The sequence below is a fragment of the Chiloscyllium punctatum genome, chromosome 10 (genome assembly GCF_047496795.1).
Source record: "Chiloscyllium punctatum isolate Juve2018m chromosome 10, sChiPun1.3, whole genome shotgun sequence".
In the NCBI taxonomy this organism is placed as follows: domain Eukaryota; kingdom Metazoa; phylum Chordata; class Chondrichthyes; order Orectolobiformes; family Hemiscylliidae; genus Chiloscyllium; species Chiloscyllium punctatum.
In genome coordinates this window covers 52,733,570-52,756,743 of record NC_092748.1, presented here as the reverse complement: position 1 = coordinate 52,756,743, position 23,174 = coordinate 52,733,570, and the positions used below count along the sequence as shown (strand labels likewise).

General features: G+C 40.1%; 1 protein-coding gene across 5 annotated transcripts in view; it reads right to left on the bottom strand.

Moving 5' to 3' along the window:
• LOC140482128 (dual 3',5'-cyclic-AMP and -GMP phosphodiesterase 11A-like) overlaps positions 1 to 23,174 on the bottom strand; it is a 424,709-nt gene that overhangs the window by 95,572 nt on the left and 305,963 nt on the right. For all 5 annotated transcript variants that reach the window (XM_072579133.1, XM_072579132.1, XM_072579135.1 and 2 more), the window contains 2 exons: positions 6,632 to 6,778; positions 4,523 to 4,630 (listed from right to left, as the gene is read on the bottom strand). In XM_072579133.1, coding sequence (XP_072435234.1) covers positions 4,523 to 4,630; positions 6,632 to 6,778 — 255 coding nt within the window. The remainder of the gene's footprint in view (positions 1 to 4,522; positions 4,631 to 6,631; positions 6,779 to 23,174) is intronic.

Sequence of the window (23,174 nt, the reverse complement as noted above, 5' to 3'; positions counted from 1 at the left end):
AGTTCCGACCAGATTTCCTCCATTTCCTTTACAGAATGATAAACACGTCCCCAAGCAACAATATTTATACATACTACAATTGTTTAAATTAGGTTAGTTTGTCCACAAAGTCTCTTGCCTTCTCCGATGTGTCAAAGAGATGCACGGATCCATCTAAGGTGATCCGAAGCACTGCCAGATATCTCAGGGAGTACTGAATCCCAAGCTCCTTCAATCTTCTTTTGACACCATCATACGATTTTCGTTTCTGGATCACCACCGCTGAAAAGTCCTGAAAAAACATGATCTTACACTCCTCGTAAATTAGGGCCTTTGGATCCTTCCCCTGGAGTCTGGAAGCCTCCATGACTCTATCCTTATCCTGGTAATGATGGAACCGCACCAGGAAAGGACGAGGGCGTTGACCCAGACCCGACCTCTGTGCTGCGACCCGGTGAGCCATCTCTATATTCAATCCTCTCATGCCAGTCTCCAAGTCAAGGAATTTTGGAAGCCAATCTTCAACAAATTCCGCAGGCCGCTCACCTTCCTTACCCTCAGGCAGACCGATGATCCGAATGTTTTTTCTCCTGCCCGTTTTCAAGATCAATCCACTTGGTCACACAAATTATGAACCTGCGTCTTCAGGGCTTGAATCTCTTCCTTGAATGAACTGTTATCAGCTTCCACCACTGTGACCCTGTGCTCCACCTCATCCGTCCTCTTCTCCAGGTCTCCCAGCTGCTGCTCATGTTTCTGCAGCATGAGAGACACTGGAGCCAGCTTCTCTTCGATCTGTTTCCCCAACATCTCACGAGATTTTGAGAGCTGGTTCACAAGGTCCTGGAGAGTAATCTGCTCTGAGGCTGCTGCAGGCTGAGCTGCAGGCCCGGCCTCAGATGCTCCTCCTCCCTTTTTAGGCATTTCTGGACAGCTGAAAATACAGGTAAGTCAATTTTTAAATGTTTCTTGGGGCTCCACAATCTTTCCAACACCCCAACAAATCCTGATGACCTGGGTTGGGTGGATTAAAGCACCGTCCTGCTCCTGCTGCGATGCGAAGCTCTGCAGTGTGATCTTCTCAGATAGCTGCCATCTTAGATCCCTCTCTCCTTTAATTCAAATCCTTCAATCCTGGTAACATCCTCGTCAATCTTTTCTGCACTCTTTCCTATTTCATAATATATTTCCTATTGCAGGGTGAGCAGAACTGTACACAGTACTCCAAACGTGGCATCACCTATGTCCTGTGCAACCGCAACATGACGTTACAACTCTAAACTCAAAGGTCTGAGCAATGAAGGCAAGAGTGTCAAATACCTTCTTTACCACCCTGTCTACCTGTGATGCAACTTTCAAATAATCCTAGGTCTCTCTGTTCGACAATACTCCCAGAGCCCTACTATTAACTGTATAAGTCATCTTACCAAAATGTAACACCTTGCATTTATCCAAGTTAAATTACATTTGCCACTCCTCGGCCCATTGTGCCAATTGATCAAAATGTCTTTTGTAATCTTACATAACCTTCTTTACTGTCCATTATATCACCAATTCTGATTTCATTTGCAAACTTACTAACCGTGCCTCCCCGATTCTCAAGCAAATTGTTTATATAAATGACAAACAAAAGTGGACCCAGCAGCATTTCCTGTGGAACGCTGCTGGTCATGGGCTTCCAGTCTGAAAAGCAACCCTCAACCACCACCTTCTGTCTCCTACTGTCATGCCCATTTTGTATCCAACTGGCCAGCTGTCCCTGAATCCCATGTGATCTAACTTCACTAAGCAGTCTATCACGTGGAACCACATCAAAGGCTTTACTAAGCTCTGCGTAAACAGTCTGCCCTCATCTATCCTCTTGGTCATGTCTCAAAAATTTAATCAAGTTTGAGACACGAATTTCCATGCACAAAGCCATGCCGACTATCCCTAAACAGTCTTTTCCTCTCCAAATAGAACATAGAACAATACAGCGCAGAACAGGCTCTTCGGCCCTCGATGTTGTGCCAATCTGTGAACTAATCTATGCTCGTTCCCCCTACACTATCCCACCATCATCCATGTGCTTATCCAAGGATTGTTTAAATCTCCCTAACGTGGCTGAGTTGACTACATTAGCAGGCAGGGCATTCTAAGCCCTTACCACTCTCTGAGTAAAGAACCTGCCTCTGACATCTTAAAAATGTGTTGCTGGAAAAGCGCAGCAGGTCAGGCAGCATCAAAGGAGCAGGAGAATTGACGTTTCGGGCATAAGCCCTTCTTCAGGAATTCCTGAAGAAGGGCTTATGCCCGAAACGTGATTTTCCTGCTCCTTTGATGCTGCCTGACCTGCTGCGCTTTTCCAGCAACACATTTTTAAGCACTGATCTCCAGCATCTGCAGTCCTCACTTTCTCCCTGCCTCTGACATCTGTCTTAAATCTATCACCCTCCCCCCCCAATCCTAAATCTCAGAATCCCCTCCAACAATTTACCCACCATTGATGTCAGACTCACGGGTTTATAACTCCCAGGCTTCTCCTTACAGCCTTCCTTTATTAAAGGCACAATATTAGCCACCCTCCAGTCCTCTGGCACTTCACCTGTGACTAGATGATTCAAATGTTTCTGCTAAGGGCCCAACAATTTCATTCCTAGATTCCCACAACATCCTGGGATAAACTTTTTTTAAGACCTCCAGCACCTTGTCTTCTGTAATGTGGACTGTTTTCAAGACATCAGTATTTATTTCCCCAAGTTCCCTAGCCTCCACCTAATTCCTGTGGTTCCACATATAGATGGCCAATAAGATCTTCTTCATTATGAATCTGATATTTTCATCTATTTCATGATTATATAAGGAAAAATAAACACCCTCATTTCAATTTTTGGTAAAAGTTCCCCACAAATAGCTAGTGACTTCTATGGTGTGGATTTTGTCTTTTCTGACATTAGTTCGAATCTAGAGCCAAATTGAAGTGATTTCCAGGCATCCAACATGTCATCAAAGAAGACTAGCCCTCTATTAAATTGAATAATTTTCATGGAAAAGGTGTAAAATGCACTGATTAACCAACTTGTAATTACATTTCAGAAAATAAATGTTTGGGATTGATAGTTTAGAAATGTTTCTTTTGTAAATCAGAATTGAGAAAGCTGGCATTCCAAAATATATGAAATTAGTTGATTCAGATCAGAAACAATTTTCGGATGTAACTGTGAACTTGGTATTACTCTAAAAAGAATCCAGTTACACATCATTCAACAAACTGTAACTTTTTCAAGAGTTTTTTACAATAACATTAAATAAAAATGAACTGGACTCGTCATATAGATATTATGGATACAACAGCAGGGTCAGAAATTAGGAATCCTGCAGCAAGTAACTCACCTCCTGACTGCCCAGAGCTTGTTCAGCGTCTACAAGGCACACATCAGGAATGTGAAGAAAGACTCCCCACTATCCTGGATAAGTTTACATCCTACAACACTCAAAAGCTTTACAGCATCCAGGCCAAAGGATTGACACCACATCCACAAACATTCAGCCCTTTCATCACCTACAGTTGCAGTAGTGTGTGTCACCTACAAGGTGCATTGCAGAAACTCACCAAGGCTACTCAGTCAGCGCCTACTGAACCTGCAACCACTACCATTTAGGGTCAAAAGCTTAGAACTCCTTCCCTAGCAGCATTGTGCATGCACCTTTAACAAATGGATGCAGCGGTTCAAGATTACAGCTCCCCACCACCTTCTCAAGGGAATGGGCAATAACTGCTGGGTCACCACCCCCTCAATGAATAAAAAGAAATTGTGCAAGTATGGGCTTTCATCAGTTGAATTTCTACTTGATTAACATCAGTGGACAACGTCAACATTTCATTCTCTAAAGAAGCATGGAATCACCAGAGCAACTTAAGGATTTTGCATATTTAACTGCACATGTACGGACTCCAGAGGTTGCTATGAGTTTTAGTGGAGTAACACTGACTATTTCACAGTCATTACTACCACAAAATCAATATGTAGATTACTGAACGTTTCTATGTTTTACGCCAAATGAATGGAAGATTTGCTTCAGACATATGGTAATAAACAACTCTCCCTAATTCATAATATAGGCTTGAGATCCAATTTAGTCTCAGTGTTTTAAGATACTTGTTTCAATTTTGACTGCAATATCCCAGTAAATATCTTGGCAATGTATTTAAAAATGTCACCAGAACTTTTTGTCCTCATTGTTCCTTCCAAAATCATAAGCTAATTTCTTCCTAACAGAAAATCTAGTATTTACATAATAATGGTTGCAATGTGACATTACAATGAGGACACACAGTCATTTACCTGAATATACAAACTCAACTGCAACATCAATATTTTGCATTTGCAATCACAGTTCTAGAACATTTTATATTAAATTAATACCATTGCAAGTAAATTAAATTTTACTAGATCAACAAAGATAAAATCAAGTTCAAAACAAAGGAACATATTTTCAATAAAGCTGAATAACTTGTTTTGATACTTGGTGTCATCTATTGCTGTATTAATTGAATACTCACTGTCAATATTGCAAACATGCATTGAGACACATTAAATGCATGCCGCCAGTTGTGGTAGAGAACCATCCTGTAGTTCTTCCGAACAGTCAGTAACCACCTACACAAAGTCTATAAAACACAGTGTGTAAAGCCAATGTTTCACAATTTGTATTAACATAGCAGCTTTAATGTGCTAAAATGTTCAAACCAGAATGGCAAAGAGGTTTCAAAAGAATTTGAGATCATAACTCTGATAACAGATGTTAATGTAAACAAAACAAAAACAATGGGTTTGGAGTGAAAGTAACATTCTGTCATAGAGCAACAGAAGGAAATTCCACTGATTCTAAGGCATTGTTTGAAATCTTTGATAGACGTATGAGCTTTTGGCTAACCTCAAAGGCACTAATAGATTCTGCACTGCAGCGTCTTTTTGGGCTTGGCTGCATTGGGGAATGTATGTTTGATGGTTTTGATAGATTGCGTAAGCTTCTGAAGAGGAAGTTTTTCAAATGATCATTTTAAAGCAAAATTCAACAGAGTCTGGCCTTTCTAAATACTTCCGAATATTATAGGGCACGTGAGTTCTATTTGTAAAGTAAATAATGTATAAGTAGCTTGGGGGTGGAGAAGGGGCTGAAGGCAATTGAAGATGAGCTGAAGCAGATGGAAGGAAACTTGAAAGGGAGGGAAGGAGATTAGAAGAGATGGTAGGGATTGAAGGGAGCAGTGGTGCAAATAGCTGAGTGTGAGGTGGGTCCTTGCACTGAAATAAAGATCTAGGTCAATGTTACGGTGAACAGAGATGAGCCTGGCGAGGACATGGAGGTCCTGGGCTTCCTTCACCACCGCTCCCTCACCACCAGACGCCTGGAGGAAGGACGCCTCATCTTCCGCCTCGGAACACTTCAACCCCAGGGCATCAATGTGGACTTCAACAGTTTCCTCATTTCCCCTTCCCCCACCTCACCCTAGTTCCAAACTTCCAGCTCAGCAGTGTTCCCATGACTTGTCCGGACTTGTCCTAACTGCCTATCTCCTTTTTCACCTATCCACTCCACCCTGTCCTCCCTGACCTATCACCTTCGTCCCCTCCCCCACTCACCTATTGTACTCTATGCTACTCTCTCCCCACCCCCACCCTCCTCTAGCTTATCTCTCCACGCTTCAGGCTCTCTGCCTTTATTCCTGATGTAGGGCTTTTGCCCGAAACGTCGATTTCACTGCTCCTTAGATGCTGCCTGAACTGCTGTGCTCTTCCAGCACCACTAATCCAGAATCTGGTTTCCAGCATCTGCAGTCATTGTTTTTACCTCTGTCTTGGCATCAGTCCACCTCAGTCTGTGACAGCGAGCTGTCCTGCCCTCCAGGAGACCAAAACCCTGTCTGCTGGCTTTCCTGGTAGGCACGCAATTTTGGGGAAATTCCTGATTGCCAATTCCCACCTCCATCTCAAACAAAATTGCTCTTGCCTCTCAATCTTCAGAGAATATTGATGTAATTTCCCCCAGCCTCTCATTATAGTTCACTGTAACAGCACATTTTATGGTGACATTTTCCGTCTCACTTGAGCGGCAATTATGCATTCGACAACATGTTAAATCAGTAACCATCGTTGTGTGAAACAGAGAAGTTGAGGTTGTATGAGGGTGAGTGGATAATTTGAGTAAAACAAATCAAGAATAAAAGGAAACGCTCAAAGCAACCTGCTAATGATGGCCACTCTATGTTGCAAATCCAATTGTGATGGTAGAATACAAAGAGTCAATTTAAAAGGAGGGTCATGGATAGAGGGAATAGTCAAGGTCCCTTTCCAGGGTAGGAGAGTCCAGAACTAGAGGGTTTAGGTTTAAGGTGAGGGGGAAAGATTGAAGAGGAAACTAAGGGGCAATTTTTCATGCAGAGGATGGTGTGTGTGTGGAATGAGCTGCCAAAGGTCAGGTGGTGGGACCTCAGTATGAAGAGAAGGAGTCAATATTCATCAGTCAATTTCTGTTAGGCCTAAATGTCAACTGTCAGCAAATTAATTCAGGCTTCGTTCTTACACATTTTACATTTGTAGGATAAATAATGAATAATGCACAAAACTTACATTTTATAAATCATTCTGTTTGTTTTTGGATGAATTACCTCATAATCAATTTTGAATTTCTGCACCATTCCAAGCTCCATAAACATTCTGAGGGCTGCAGTGATCATAGCATCATTGTCAAGAGAGAAGTCATTGAAATGGAATTCATCAATACTGAGTTCAGTGGCAAGTGGGATGTTTGCTGCCTGCAAATGAAAAGAATTCTCAGGCGTTTAATAATTCAAAACTGAGGTTTTACTTTTAACTTTTTATTTGCTCTTCATAGCAGATAATACTGTGAAAATAGAGGGACAAAGAGAGTTTCTTTGAAAATGCCTGAAAGGCAAAGGATCTCACCATTAGGATAGTTCAAAGAAATTCTGCATTGGCATCCACCGAACATTCTGAAAAGCGAAATCTAAGCCGATTTCATATTTTGCATGACAGTACAGAACTTGCATATTATTGAAAAGAGAGATATGCTGCCAAAAGTATTTTGTCTTTCAGTCATTGAGACAGATGCAAGAATGACAATTTACCTTACAGAAGAAAAGGGTGCTGATTGGTAAGTGATCATTGTTTTTTTTCCCCCTTTCATAGGATATGGCCAGCATTTATCGTACATCCCTAACTGTCCTTGAATTGAGTGAATTACTAGACTATTTCAGAGTCAACCATACTGTTGTAGATCCAGAGTCACATTCAGGCCAGACAGGGATTGCAGATTTCCTTTCCTAAAGGACATTAGTGGACCAATTAGGTTTTTATAATGATTAACCAAAGTTTCATGGTTACCATTACTGAAACTAGCTTTTGTTTCCAGATTTAACAATTCAATTTAAATTCCACTAGCTGCCATTTTATGATTTCAGCCCATGTCCCCAGAGGATTAGCTTCGGTCACTGAATATTAGTCCAATGACAATATGTCACCATCTCCCCTGAAAGGCTGAGGCATTGCCATGGAGAAAGCATTGGGGAAGTCCTGGGTAAGCTAATACAGGTGCAAGGTCTGAACATATTCCTTTTCATTTCAGAGAATGAGTCGCTGCATATCAATGTATGTTGCTGCTAGCAAATGTAAATAAGCCACACTATGCATATTGTGGCTCAACTGATTTTCTTAAATGTGTTATTAGTCCTATGCAGTCGAATGTACTGAGGGAATTCTACTTAGTACACTTAGGATGGTTCAGCAAACATTGCCAAATTGTGAAATCAAACTAAACCGCAGACATTTTGCTTTGGTTTTGATAAGTGCAAGCTGGTTGATTACAGTCTATAATCTATGTATTACAAACTGAAAGAATGTTTGCTAGGAATGACTACACAGGACCCAGTTCACTGCAAACAGATGGAATGTGCTTAAACTTTGCAACTGTTTTGAATTGCCTAGGAACTTGGATAGCCCAGAATTCCATGTTGACTATCCAATTAGCCAGTATCCATTTCTCCTATAAAGCAAATTGTAGTGATTGTTCAATATTTGGCATTCTTGCATTGGTCTTGTAGAGTGCAAGATCTAAAACTTCAGCAACAGGTCTTCCTTTTTAGCAATATTTCATTTTGATATCTTTAGGACCTGTTCATAGACTTTGTTAGCGGCACGGTGGCACAGTGGTTAGCACTGCTGCCTCACAGCGCCAGAGACCCAGGTTCAATTCCTGCCTCAGGCGACTGACTGTGTGTGGAGTTTGCACGTTCTCCCCGTGTCTGTGTGGGTTTCCTCCGGGTGCTCCGGTTTCCTCCCACAGTCCAAAGATGTGCAGGTCAGGTGAATTGGCCATGCTAAATTGCCCGTAGTGTTAGGTAAGGGGTAGATGCAGATGTAGATGTAGGGGTAAGGGTGGGTTACGCTTCGGCGGGGCGGTGTGGACTTGTTGGGCCGAAGGGCCTGTTTCCACACTGTAAGTAATCTAATCTAATTTTAGGATATTTCATGGAAAATTAATTTTGAATACATTCCTATCTTAAAAATTGCCAATGGATACATCTAATCTTTTAACATATTTATAACCACTGAATCTCTACAATTTGGAAGCAGGCCATTCAGTTCTTCGAGTCCACACCAACCTGCTGAAGAGCATCTCACCCAGACTCACCCCCTTACCCTTTCCCTGTAACTCTGCATTTGCAATGGCTAACCCACCTAGCCTGCATATTCCTGGACACTATGGGCAGTTTAGCATGGCCAATGCACCTAACCTGCACAACTTTGGAGTATGGGAGAAAACCGAAGCACCTGGAGGAAATCCACACAGACACAGGGAGAATGTGCAAACTCCACACAGATAATTGCCCCAAGGTGGAATCAAATCTGGGTCCCTGGCACTGTGAGGCAGCAGTGCTAACCACTGAGCCACTGTGCTGCCCCATTTATGAGAATGCAAACTTTTATTCCCTTGATTTTTTTACACATCTTAATAACTGTTTAGCACTTTTATACATTGACTGCATTGCCCATACATAAATGTCAATTAATCAAATTCATAAAGTTTAAGTTTGAGATGACCACAACTTTCTTTCATTTATCTGAGAAAGGTTGAAGAGAATATTTTTAATTTACTTAATTTCTTTCAATGATTATGTATAAAAAATGCCAGAAATTGTTTTTCCTACTAAACTATTTCATCTAGAGGAGAAAGTGAGAACTGCAGATGCTGGATTGAACAGAGTCAAGAGTGGGGTGCTAGAAAAGCACAGCAGGTCAGGCAGCACCTGAGGAGCAGGAGAATCGACATTTCAGGCAAAAGGGTGAAAGGCTGTTGCCCGAAACGTCGATTCTCCTGCTCTTTGGATGCTGCCTGACCTGCTGTGTTTTTCCAGCACCCCACTCTCGACTATTTCTCTGGAGACTTGGTTTAAAGCTTCAATTGTTTTCACTGCCTGCTCTAAAATCCTTCCTCACTTTCATTCAACAGGGTGGAAATTTCTTATATGCTGTTGCCCACAAGCAGCCCATTTTACATGCCAACCAGTTTCTGTACAATGGAAAACAGAATGGGGTATAGCGTAAAAGAGACTGTTAATTCGCTATTGTATGCTTTATAACACTATACTTACATTTACATAGTGCTTTTCACATACCATAGCACGCAATATTATTTATATACTAATTGAGTGCAATGGTATGCAAAATGTGGGTAATAACACTTCAGCCTCCTCTAAATAGACGAAAAGTTAAACTGTGGTTGCTGTGTTGGGAAGTGTATGACACTCATTTGTAATTCTGTAAATAAATATTAAAGTATAAGACTCCAGTATATACTTTGCCAATAGAGGTTATGAAATATAATATTTCAGACTTTCACTGTCCAAGACAAATTTCAATTCCAACGTGGTTTTCATCTCTGCTGGGAGTACTTACTGTTCCTCACTCTGCCTCCATCCAACAAGATCCACATTGTACAGCAGATATAAACACATTTGTATTGATACTGCACCTTTCATAGTTATTTGATATCCCAAGCACTTTAAGTACTTTATGTAGTTTGAAATGTAGCTATTATTGTAATGTAGTAAATGCACCAACCATTTTTCATACAGCAAGTTCTCACAATCAGCAATGTGATAATGGCCTGATAATGTGTTTCTGTGACAGTTGGGGGAGAATTATGGGCCAGAATATTAACAACAGCTTTCTTGCCATTCCTCAAAATAGTGCAATAGGATCTTTACATTCATTTGAGAAGGCAGATAGGTCCTCGGTTTAACATCGGACGTTCCAGTATTGCCTCAGTGTCGTACTACACTGAAGTGTCAGCCTTGACTTTTGTTCTTATGCCCTGGAACTAAAACTGAACTCATACCCATGACACAGGAACAAGAATACTACCATAAGACAATAAGATATGGGAGCAGAATTAAGCTATTAGCCCATTGAGTCTGCCCTGTCATTCAATCATGGCTGATGTGTTTCTCAACCCCATTCTCCTGCCTTCTCCCCATAATCTTTGATCCCCTTATTAATCAAGAACCTATTTATTTCTGTCTTAAATACCCTCAATAACTTGGCTTCCACAGCCTTCTGAGGTAATAAGCTCCACAGAGTCACCACCCTCAGGCTGAAGAAATTCCTCCTCATCTTAGTTATAAGAGTTGGCCCTTCATTCTGAGGGTGTACCATCAGGTCATAGTCTCTCCTACTCATGGAAACATCTTCTCCCTATCCACTCTATCTAGGACTCCCAGTATTCCTAAGTTTCAGAGACCTCCCCACATTTCTTCAAATTTCCATTGAGTAGAGACCCAGAGTCATCAACTGCACCTCATGTGACAAGCTCTTCACTCCCAGGATCATTTCTTATAAACTTCCTCGGACCTCCTCCAAGCCAGCACATCCTTCCTTAGATACAAGGCCCAAAACTGCTCAAAATATTCCAAAATGCTGTCTGACCAGAGCCTTATACAGCCTCAGCAGTATATCTCGGCTCTCATATTCTGACCTCTTGAAATGAATGCTAACATTGTATTTACTTTCTTAGCTGTCAACGGAACCTCCATGTTAACCTTAAGAGAATCCTGAACCAAGACTGTTAAGTTCCTTTTTGCTTCAGATTTCTAAAGCCTTTTCCTAATTAGAAAACAGTCTGTGCCTGTTCTTCCTACCAAAGTGCATAACCTCACATTTTCCCGTATTGTGTGCAAACTGCCATTTCTTTGCCCAGACTCAGAGTCAGAGTCAGAGCATGGAAACAGACCCTTAGGTCCAACTCGTCCATGCCGACCAGATATCCCAACCCAATCTAGTCCCACCTGCCAGGACTCAGCCCATATCCCTCCAAACCCTTCCTATTCATATACCCATTCAAATGCCTCTTAAATGTTGCAATTGTACCAGCCTTCATCACTTCCTCTGGCAGCTCATTCCATACATGTACCACCCTCTGGGTGAAAAAGTTGCCCCTTAGGTCTCTTTTATATCTTTCCCCTCTCACCCTAAACCTATGCCCTCTACTTCTGGAGTCCCTGACCCCAGGGAAAAGACTTTGTCTACTTATCCTATCTATGCCCCTCATAATTTTGTAAACCTCAATAAGGTCACCCCTCAGCCTCCGACGCTCTAGGGAAAACAGCCCCAGCCTGTTCAGCCTCTCCCTGTAGCTCAGATCCTCCAACTCTGGCAACATCCTTGTAAATCTTTTCTGAACCCTTTCAAGTTTCACAACATCTTTCCGATAGGAAGGAGACCAGAATTGCACGCAATATTCCAACAGTGGCCTAACCAATCATAGCCTATCCAAGTCCTTCTGCAGCGTCCCCACCTCCTGTATACTATCTCTACCTATCTTTACAAAATTAAGAACAATGCACACAGTTTCTTCACCCAGATCGTTAATGTCTAGCATGAATAGTTGTGGTCCCAACGCTGACCCCTGTGGAACTCCACTAACAATTGGCTGCCATCCTGAAAAAGACCACTTTATCCCTACTCTCTGTCTTCTGTCAGTCAGCCAATCCTCTATACTTGCCTGTACCTTGCCCCTTACACCCTGGGCTCTAATCTTAATTAGCAGCCTCCTGTGTAGCATCTTGTCAAAGGACTTCTGGAAATCCAAATAGATCACATCCACTGGCTCTCCTTTGTCTAAGTTGCTCATTAACTCTTTGATGAATCCTAACAGATTTGTCAGGTTTGACCTTCCCTTGATGAGGCCATATTGACTCAGCCCCATTTCATCATGCACTTCCAAGTACTTCACAATCCCATCCTCAATAATGGATTCTAAAATCTTTACAACGACACAGGTCAGGCTACCTGCCCTACAGTTTCCTGTCTTCTACCTCTCTGTATTTTTAAAGAGGACTGTTACATTAGCTATTTTCCAGACCTTTGGGACCGTCCTCGACTCTAGTGGTTCCTGAAAGATCATCACCAATGTCTCCACAATCCTCTCAGCTATCTCCTTCAGAATCCTGGGGTGTAGTCCACCTGGTCCAGGTGATTTATCCACTTTCTGACCTTTCACCCAACTGAGTCACTGCTGTCATAATCAATGCTACGATCAATAGTGCGTCCATATGGGCTGTCAGAAAACACAAGTTAAATACTATAGGACAAACATATTTGATTCGTCTAACCTCACCCATAATACTTGGCTTTAACTACTCAAATGCTTGAGATTTGGGATTTATTTTTACCCCTCTGTACACTTATTTCCCTGTGTCTCAACCCAGATTCTTGGGAGCAATTGGAAATTATTCACCTTTGGTCAGTCCTCCTATGCCACCTTTATTACAACCAGACCCTAAGGTTACAAGCTGGTGGACACGTTTAGATAAAGAGCCATGTGTACTATATTTTATGAATTCAGTGAAAATATATCAAAATTTGATTAATGTTGCATGACAACCTCAAGGTAATCAGCAGTAATATATGTACAATACTGAGTGGTGGATGATATTGTTGTATAACTCATTAACACTATTTATTGTAGGCTGCATTCTACCTTTACAATACCATGATTAATCATTTGTGTGACAGCAACTGGTAATAAAGTACGTTTTCTCCACAGTATGATAGTTGGCTCTTATCCAGTTCATTGAGATGTAAACAAAATCACTGCATTATGATAATATGGTTCTGTAATACAAGAATATACTACATCCTCAAGGTTAAAAAAAATGAGGTTTCATCTTTCAGTGTGAAATTAGTCTGCATTACTTCAGAGTCACTGAAAGGACAGCAATAGTTACCAGGCAGATACGTGAGGTGCATTTTCTTTATCGCTTTTTGGTGAATGGATTCATGTTTTTCCAAGGGAAAGACAAAAGGCAAAAAAATTAAACTAAAATAGTTCATGGCAAATGCCAAGTGCAAGCGTCAGTTCCTAACCAGAAAGATTATGAAAAGTACAGAAGGGAATGGGAAATGTTAACTCAGGAGGCAGAAAGGTTATGACAAAATTCCAGCAGGCGCCATTGAATTGAACCTTAAAACAATTTGTAAACATATAAAAGGTGTAAATATTTATCTCAGAAAAAGTTCAATCTGTTACAGACCCAAAACAAAATGTTCATGCAGAGACAGGAGATGTGAGTAAAGCACTAAAAGCACAATTTGCTTTCATAATTGATATAAAGGCTGCAGGAAATAAAGGCTGTAAGATTTTGTAAATCTCTTTTTTAGATTAGAATCAGTCTGAACATTGGGGCACAGACAGCCTCATACAGGGCACCTCACACCATCAATGTATTATCTGGGCCAACTTGGTACCTATTATTAAAGTTCACTTGAGAATGTAACTTTAAGAAAGTTCTGGTATTTACATATGAAAGAACTGAAACCAACATGCCCATTCTAAAAGATGAAAGACTTAACAAACAATCCAGGTCTTTTTCAATATATAATTTCAGTTACATCACACTGTAAACTTTTGCTATAAATTCTGTGTCCTACGATCTTATACGCCACAACTACCCGATGAAGGAGAAGTGCTCCGAAAGCTAGTGCTTCCAAATTAACCTGTTGGACTATAACCTGATGTTGTGTGATTTTTAACTTTGTACACCCCAGTCTAATACCGGCACCTCCAAATCATGCAAGAAGTGAGGAGAAAAAAATAACAACTGAAAATTGATGTTACCTGCTCCAGATGGAATGCATCTAGGTTGCTGAAAGAACCATTCAGCAAAGGCATTGGTCATAATCTTTCAATCCTCACTGAATGTATTTCTGGAGGCCTGGAAGGTTGCTCATGTTATACCATAATTCAAAATAAGGAAGAAGAGACAAAGCAGGAAATCATAGAAGAATTAACCTTACTACAGTTGTGAGGAAGTTATAGAAACACTTACCAAGGAGAAATAAAATTTCATTTTGAAAGGTATAGATTAATCAAGGAGCTGCAACATGGATATCAGGTAAATGTTGTGAATGTTGAATATATCAACATTTAGAAGGCATTCAAAAAAGCAGCACAGAGAGACTTATTAGGAAGATAGAAGCCCTAAATATGGAGGTGGTAAGGATTGAAGATTGAATCCGTGACAAGAAATATAGGGGAGTTGTGGATAGATGATTTACAAACTGCAAGACTGTTTACAGGGCTGTTCCCTCAATTTTGTAATTTTTATGAATGACCTAGGCTCTAGTGTAAAGAGCAACATTATAAAGTTTGCTAATAATTTGAAACTTGACAAAATCATATTTAGTGATGAGAATGGTAATAGGCTTCAAGGACAATATAGGCAGGATGATGAAATGTAAAGAGTTATGAAGTCATAGTGGAGCTGTGAATTGCTGTACTTTGGAAATAGTATGCTATAATTTGGCATGTTGTTGAAATGTGTAGATGAGTCAAACGACCTTAAGATCAGTTCAAACAAATCCTTAAAGGTGGCTGATAATGTAGTAAGAAAAACATATGGGTTAACTGGATTTAAATTGAGGAATAGAATATAATGATCATATTCTTATGTACATAAGTCGTGATCTTATGTACATCACTACTTAGGCCTCATCAGAGACATTTTTGAAAACATTGGGCATCAGACTTGTTGTAATGACCTAAGAAAGGATACCAGGAAGTTTCAATAAGATGTTACTAGGGATGAGTAGCTTCAGTTATGAGGAGTAGTTGGCAAAGTTGTGAACATTCTCTTTAGAACAGATAAGATATTTTTTAAAAATGAGTGATTGTGACAAAACAAATGGAGGAAAATTATTCCTACTGGCAAGGGGGTCAGTAACTCCGATATTGGGCCAAAAAAGCTCCTGCTGTGTTGTAAGCTTCTCTGTTTATGTGAAAGGACAATCTTACAGTATGCTTAAAAATTCACAAAACTTAGTAAACACAAAAAAAGGACACTACAATGAACTCATTATTGAAAATCCATCAACGCGTGCCTGTCTTGATCCATAAAAACAAAGTGTGATTTTTATCTTTAATAGTATTCCATTGTCAAATATTAGGTCTGACACATTTTTTCACACACTTGTATCCCTTAATCTACAATTAAATGAGAACTTGATATTCTGCCATATTGAATCGTTTAATTTTATTTCTATAAATCTGGATACACGGCACAGATAAATATTGAGAACTTTATACTGAATGAAGGCTGTGTGGGATCCAAGGATCTTCTCACTACAATAACTCAGCATCAAATGAGTTTAATTGTTTGCAACACAAAAGTCTCGACTTTTAAATATTGATCAATTTTTAAAACTAGTAATTGAACAGTTGTTTCCTCTTCCCCTATTAACATATAGCTTGAGTGACACAAATAGTTACAATTTCATGGCATGAAAAATAATATACTACTTTTATGGCTCCCAGTTAAAGAGGGGTTCACAGTCTTTGAATTAAATAGTTACCCAGGCTCTACAATAGTTAAAGACCAACCAGTTTACACTGGTAATATTCAGCAGGTCAGGCAGATCGATTAACTTTTCAGGTCAATGTTCTTTTATCAGAACTGCAAAACAAAACCTTGCAGATGTAGTAGATTTTAAACAAGAACAGCAGCAGGCAGAAGGTGATGAGTAAGAACAAAAATAAAGATCTGTAATTGGGCAGAAGGCAGGAAAAATAACATTTATTGGTCAGTGCATTGAGTCTAGGAGTTGGGAAGTCATGTTGCAGCTAAACAAGACATTGGTTAGGCCACTTTTAGAATACTGTGTGCGATTCTGGTTTCCTTCCCATTGGAAGGATGTTGTGAAACTTGAAAGGGTTCATAAAAGATTTACAAGGATGTTGCTAGGGTTGGAGGGTTTGAGCTACAGGGAGAGCTGAGCAGGCTGGGGCTGTTTTGCCTGGAACGTCAGAGGCTGAGGGGTGACCTTATAGAGGTTTATATAATCATGAGGGGCATGAATAGGGTAAATAGACAAGGTCTTTTCCCTGGGGTGGGAGGATCCAGAAGTAGAAGGCAGAGGTTTAGGGTAAGAGGGGAAAAATTTAAAAGGGACCTAAGGGGCAACTTTTTCACACAGCGTGTATGGAATGAGCTATCAGAGGGAGTGGTGGAGGCTGATACAATTACAATATTTAAAAGGCATCTGGAGGATGGGTTTAAAGGGATATGGTCTAATTGCTCACAAATGGGACGAGCTTAGTTTAGGATATCTGGTCAGCATGGAGGAGTTAGACCAAAGGGTCTGTTTCCGTGCTGTACAGCTATATGACTCAATGACTTTAAAAGTGTGATGATGTAATGCAAACAAATGATGATGCAAAAAACAAATGGGCCAAGAGGTGTAAAATTAGAAAATTAGTAATGATTCTTTTATTGATAATTTCAAATGTTCAAGACCCATTTGTTGGGTGGAATTTTCGTTTTTGAAGTTTATCAGGGCATGTTTATCAGGGCACCTCTTAACTTCTCATGCTCCAGTGAAAAAAGTCCCAAAATATTCAGTCTTTATAACTCAAACTTTCCATACTCGGCAACTTCCTGATAAACTTCTCTAGCTGGATAATATGCTTCCTATAACCAAGCAACCAGAACTGGACACACTATTCTAGAAGAGGCCTCACCAATATCCTGTACAACCTCAAAATGCCTTCCCAACTTCTATACTCCAAGGACTGAGCAAAGAAGGTAAGCTTGCCAAATGCCTTTTTAACCACGCTGTCTATATGTGATGCATACTTCAAAGAATTATGTACCTGTACCCTTCGGTCCCTCTGTTCTACAACACTACCCAAGGCCCTACCATTAATTGTATAAGCCCTACCCTTGTTTATTGTATCAAATGTAATAACTAGCACTTATCCAGATGGAACTGCCATTTTTCAGCCCATTGACCCATTTGATCAAGATCTCTTTGTAATCTTAGAAAACCCTTTTCACTTTGGTGTCATCCACAAATTTACTAACCATGCCTTCTATATTCTCATCCAAAGCATTTATATAAATGACAAACAAAAGAGGATCCAAAACTGAAATTCTTGGCGAATCAAATCAACCCTTACATCACACCCATTCAGCCTGGGTGTAGATAGCAGTGTGAGTCAGTGCTCTTGGACTGAACAAATAACAAAAAAGAAGAAAGGCAGTCATCTTCTGCGTTCCTGAAGAGTAAGCGATACCATCTTTTCTCCGCTACCTAACACTCACAGATCCATTACTCATTTTAACTCTTCGAATGCAAACAGATCTCACAAAGCCTCAGAACCTGCAAACCTCAGCATTACATGTACGACGTCTACATTAGGATAAGTGACAACTTAGTAGGCCTGACAAGGAAGTGGACTCCCTGATGTGAATTGTATATCTTTGGCACAAGAGCCATTTTCGTGCAAACATTCAGGAGAATGCTGGGCTACAGCACGGTTTGTGCATGCATTTTAGCTTACAAAAAAAAAGCTAAAACATCTGTTCCATAGTTGAAAGAATTGATCATTTTATTGCATGGAATAACGAACAATGAAACTTGCAGAAATGTCATACAGTCATAGAGATGTACAGATGGAAACAGACCTTTCGATCCAACCTGTCCATGCCGACCGGATATTCCAACCCAATCTATTCCCACCTGCCAGCACCTGGCCCATATCCCTCCAAACCCTTCCTATTCATATACCCATCCAAATGCCTTTTCAAAGTTGCAATTGTACCAGCCTCCACCACTTCCTCTGGCAGCTCATTCCATACACGCACCACCCTCTGCGTGAAAAAGTTGCCCCTTAGGTCTTTTTTATAGCTTTCCCCTCTCACCCTAAACCTATGCCCTCTAGCTCTGGACTCCCCAACCCCAGGGAAAAGACTTTGTCTATCTATCCTACCCATGCCCCTCATAATTTTGTAAACCTCTATAAGGTCACCCTTCAGCCTCCGACCGTTATGAACATCACCTGCATTCTTGCAGTGAGGCCGCTAGACCACCATAACCAGCTGTGCAACTTCAATCTATTTTCAATCACTGAATTATTGGATGTTTCTAGTTTTTCTCCAAATCTGTCCACCTTCCTACACATTGGAAAGTCGAATATCTGATTGGAGTGCCACCTCCTACATTGAGGGAGTGTACATGGAGTGTCCCTACCGGGGTTTGGCCTAAAGCTTTGGTTTCCATTGTCAATTTCTGAGCCTGCAATGATCCCAAAGTAGCTCCAGGCTCCCTCAAGGACATTGCAAGTTTCAATACTCCAGCAATCCTCCCCAGCTCAGCTGCCTTTCAACCTGGATGGCCATATCTTAATGCCTATTCTGTGGGACATTGCTAACTGCTAACTCTGACAGGACTGTAATGGGAGACTTAAACACACAGACGGCTCAAAGATCATGAAGCAAGGATTCTTTATTCCACTAGCAGCAGCAAACATGAAGGGAAACTGAGGATAGATGAGAAAAACGAAATAGTTATATGAAATTCGACCTGCAATTCACATCTTCGGAGGAAATGCTTTGCTTGTTTCACCCTATCTCTCTGATATCCTTTCCTCCTCAGTATGCCTATTTGACTTCTCAAGCTTCCGTCCTTGGTGCCATCTTACACTGTCAGACCTGCAGGAGGTCCCATTACATTTCCCTCTATGTTAAAGTTGTTCCTCCCAACAAGAAGCTGGCTGCTCTTCTCTTTTTGCAAAAGTTTTAATTCTCAGCCAGAGAGCTGCTGTGCTGAGCAGAACAGCTGCCTGCAAAATGGCGATTTGTGAGAACGATTGATGCTTGAGCCTCCGCGATGTTCCGAGTCTGATACATTGCCATTGCAGGGTCCAGGGAGAGACTGTATCCAGTGACTGACAAGGCATCTGCTGCTGTTGTAGCAGTTGCATCTAAATGTGTGGACTAGAGGAAGATTCCTGCCACAGCTGTGAATTCACCTGGCTAATTCCACAGCTACCCACTTGGTTTCGTACCGGTGAGCTTTGGAATCGCTGAGCTGCTAATTTTCACATGAATTAATTGAGAAGGGGAAATGAATATGAAGAAATTAATGAAATGCAAACCCAGACAACTTGGCTTCTTGCCCTGTGATGGTGAGATTTTGACACTGCCTTCTAGGGTAAGTGAAGGCCATTGCACTAGTTTAACTTGAGAGTAAGAATCTGATTTGTGAACTCTCCCTTGATTAAGTCGTCATGTTCACCGATTTTCCTGCAACTTCAGGGAGGGGAAAATCATGCTGTATGTTTCTGTTTACAGCCTCCTTCTGGATGTTTCATGACAAAGGAGCACCAAATCAGTATCAAAAAATACACAACTTCCTTGTCATGAGTCATTGTAAGCAGATAGACTAAATAGGAGGTAGGGAGCCTTCCTTGTAGTGTCCCTTTAGATTCAGGCTGCAGTTCAGTTTAGGCATTTGACCTGCCAAGTGAAGCCTTGCCCAATACTGCATGCATTGTCTCTTTCATGCAGAACCTGTGCAGGCTGTGAAGACTGAACAAATTTGCTTGTTAATGACGACATGACTATGCAATGGAATGAACAGTCTTCAGATCCCTCAGCAGCAGAACAGGTGCCGAGAAACCCGGGTGGTGACAGAAATTCCCCAGATTGTGTTGAAGAACATAATGTGAAGGACGAAGAAAACATCAAGAATTTACCTGATGAATGTCAAGTTGTTTCGCAAAGTAAATTGAAGCAGGGAATTATAGAAGAGGAAGGCTTTACTAGAACTCAGTTTGACTTATATTCTAATCATGTTTCAACGTACCACACTACTCAATATAGCTCTGGCAAAAACATGATGATGTCCCCCAGGGAATACAAAGAATCAATGATGAATGGTGTCTATCAATAAATTCTAACACCAACATACTATATGCTTAGATGGGCATGCAAATTAAATTAAAATATTATTTATCCAGTTATTTTTTTTCCCTCAAATACCACATCAGTAATTTAAGCTAACACCAAATGGACCATGATGCTAGCAAATAAGCTGGAATGACAGTGATCGACCAGATACAATAACTGGGACAGCCTGAATTGAATTGAATTGAATTTATTGTCACGTGTACTGAGGCACAGTGAAAAGCTTTGTTGATATAAAATATAAAAAATAACCTTTTGATAATATTAAATATATACCCATATATTAAAGGATTAATTCAACAACAGTGCAATTATTTTCTAAAGAATACTATGGGAGATTTAATAAGCACTCAGGTGGAGTATCCAAGCTTTAATAAACAATCTAAGGCACCAAATGCATGACAAATTGTAGCTGCTACTCTTTACGTGTTAACAGTGTGCACAGAGCACAATATAATATGATGCCCACATTCCTCTTACATAATTAAATGAGTCTCTCAGGATGACATGTTTATCATCTCCTGAAGGAGTACTTAGTATATGAGCACTGGCATTGATGATAACTGATATATGTTGCTTGTCAGGGATTGTTTTATTATCTCATTGACTTGATTTACTAAATCAGATGTGCCATATTTGATATTCTCAAATTTATTAGCGGTTAAAAAATGTATGTCAGTACCCTCTACACAAAGACAATATCCGATATAAATCTGCGGTTGCCGTTATCTTGCATTGTAACTATTTATAAATACATTTCTCAGTTATCACATTTGTAGAATGCTCTACATTTGAACACATGGTAATGTTACTGTGATTGTTTGCTACTGTGAAAGGGCACCAGGACCCTGGATCAGTCTGACAATAATGTAACAGAGCTGCGCATCCTAGATGAAGAGTGCAACACTCTAGGATGAGAGTCTGGAGAGCATATGGACATAAAAATATGAATAAGTTAGATTTATGGTTTAATGTAACAAGTCAGACCTTGGTATACCTATGGAGAAAGTGAGGATTGCAAATGCTGGAGATTAGAGTCATGAGTGCGATGCTGGAAAAGCACAGTAGGTCAGGTAACATCTGAGAAGCAGGAGAATCGACGTTTCAGGCATAATCCCATCATCAGGAAAAGTATGCATGTGATTACCTTGTGTTGCAGTCATAATTAAACATATAACAAATAGTGTTATTGATGCAAGGTTTGTAACTCTGTATCATTTATAAATCATTTACTTTAGAATCTGGATTCTGAACGAGTGGCATGTGGATATTGGTCTGTGCATATAAGGGAGTTTAACGGCCAATTTGTTAGCATTTCTGGAGGAATGTGTTTCATAAATCAGTTTGAAAGAAAGAGTTCCTCGGCTGAAAATGGGAATGTGCCCACATTGGGAGTGGTTTATGAGTGGGTAGAGAAAACATTAAAAAATTTTAGCTTACTTTCAGTTTACAAGGATCAGGATTTTTTCTTCTTCTTCAGGGAAAACAAAGGGTGGCTTGGCAGGTGGTTTTGTATTCACTTCATAGAAGTAATGATGTAAGTTATATTTTTGAAACAGTTTCTGATGAAAGCACATCATGTAGAACTGATAGAAAGTAGGCTACCTTGGTGTAAGAGTTTTAGTTTTAAAATTCCAGATCCTTAAATATTTGTTTGAAATCTGAACTGGGCTATTTAAAGTTGAAAAAGTCCAGGATCAGTTATATGACTAATCCAGAGAGACATTACTACATTTTCAAGCGGGGAATTGAAAGAAGCAGTTAAATCAAATCTATAGCTGTGATAGAGAAGGGAATTATCTCTAGTGTTTGAAAGTTTGTGTTAGTGTTGGAATAGATAGAGTGTGGTGGGAATCTGGAACTCACCAATCTTAAGGGTGGCAAAGGCGGAAATCCTCACAACATTCAAGAGGTGTTCCGATGTATACTTGCAATGCCAAGGCATTCAAGGCTATCGGCTAAGTGCAGGAATATGGGATTAAAAGAGTTAGTTGGTTGCTTTTCACCAGCACAGACTTGATGGGTTGAAGGGTTTTTCTTGTGCCATAGACCTATGTTATTCTGTGAATATGACTCTAATTGTACTTTTGTTGTGATTTTTAAAGTCTTTCAAATTATGTTACACATAAATAGTTTGGGTTATTCAAGTTTATCTCAATTTTATTTGCATAATAAGCTTCTGTTTTACTGTTAAAATCACATTTTTAACATTGTAAGCTGATGTTTCACTGCAAGACCAACTTGTTAAATAAAACAAAACAAGATATGACCTAATAAACTATATTTCATTCGGAGATCTGACTTGTTCAGCAATAACTTCAGCTGAGATCACCACAACTACTTCAAGGTGTAAGCCTAAAGACAGGTGCCTTCTCCTTGGTCAGTCTGTAAAGAATCATACGATATCAAACCACACAACAATAGATGTTGGCAGCTATACGATTCACTGTTTAGAAAATTGTGGCAGCAGTAATAATCAAGAAAAAGACCTGAAGTCATCTTGAGAATTAAAAAAATTCAACGAGCTTTTTTAAGAAAACACGAGTACAGTTTTAAGCCAGAAAGGTGCCACAAAGCAAATCAGCAGCTATGCACAAAACATCTCTGAACAGAAAACTCCCACAGAGAAAGGATCAGAAAATTAAGTCTCAAAAAGCCTTTTACAGTCAGTAATAGTGGAAGCAAACCTTTAAAATGGCAGTGAAAGCAGTAAAAGCAAACCAACAACTACAGGGAGAGATCCAAATTGAGTCATTGTGAAAAGTATCCAATTACCAGCACCAAAAGCAGATTTGGTCCATTAAGGAGTGGGGCATAGAGATATGTTACAACCGCAAAAACTTGGCTGAGGAGCACAGTAAATCTTCCAACAATGAACGAACAAATTTCT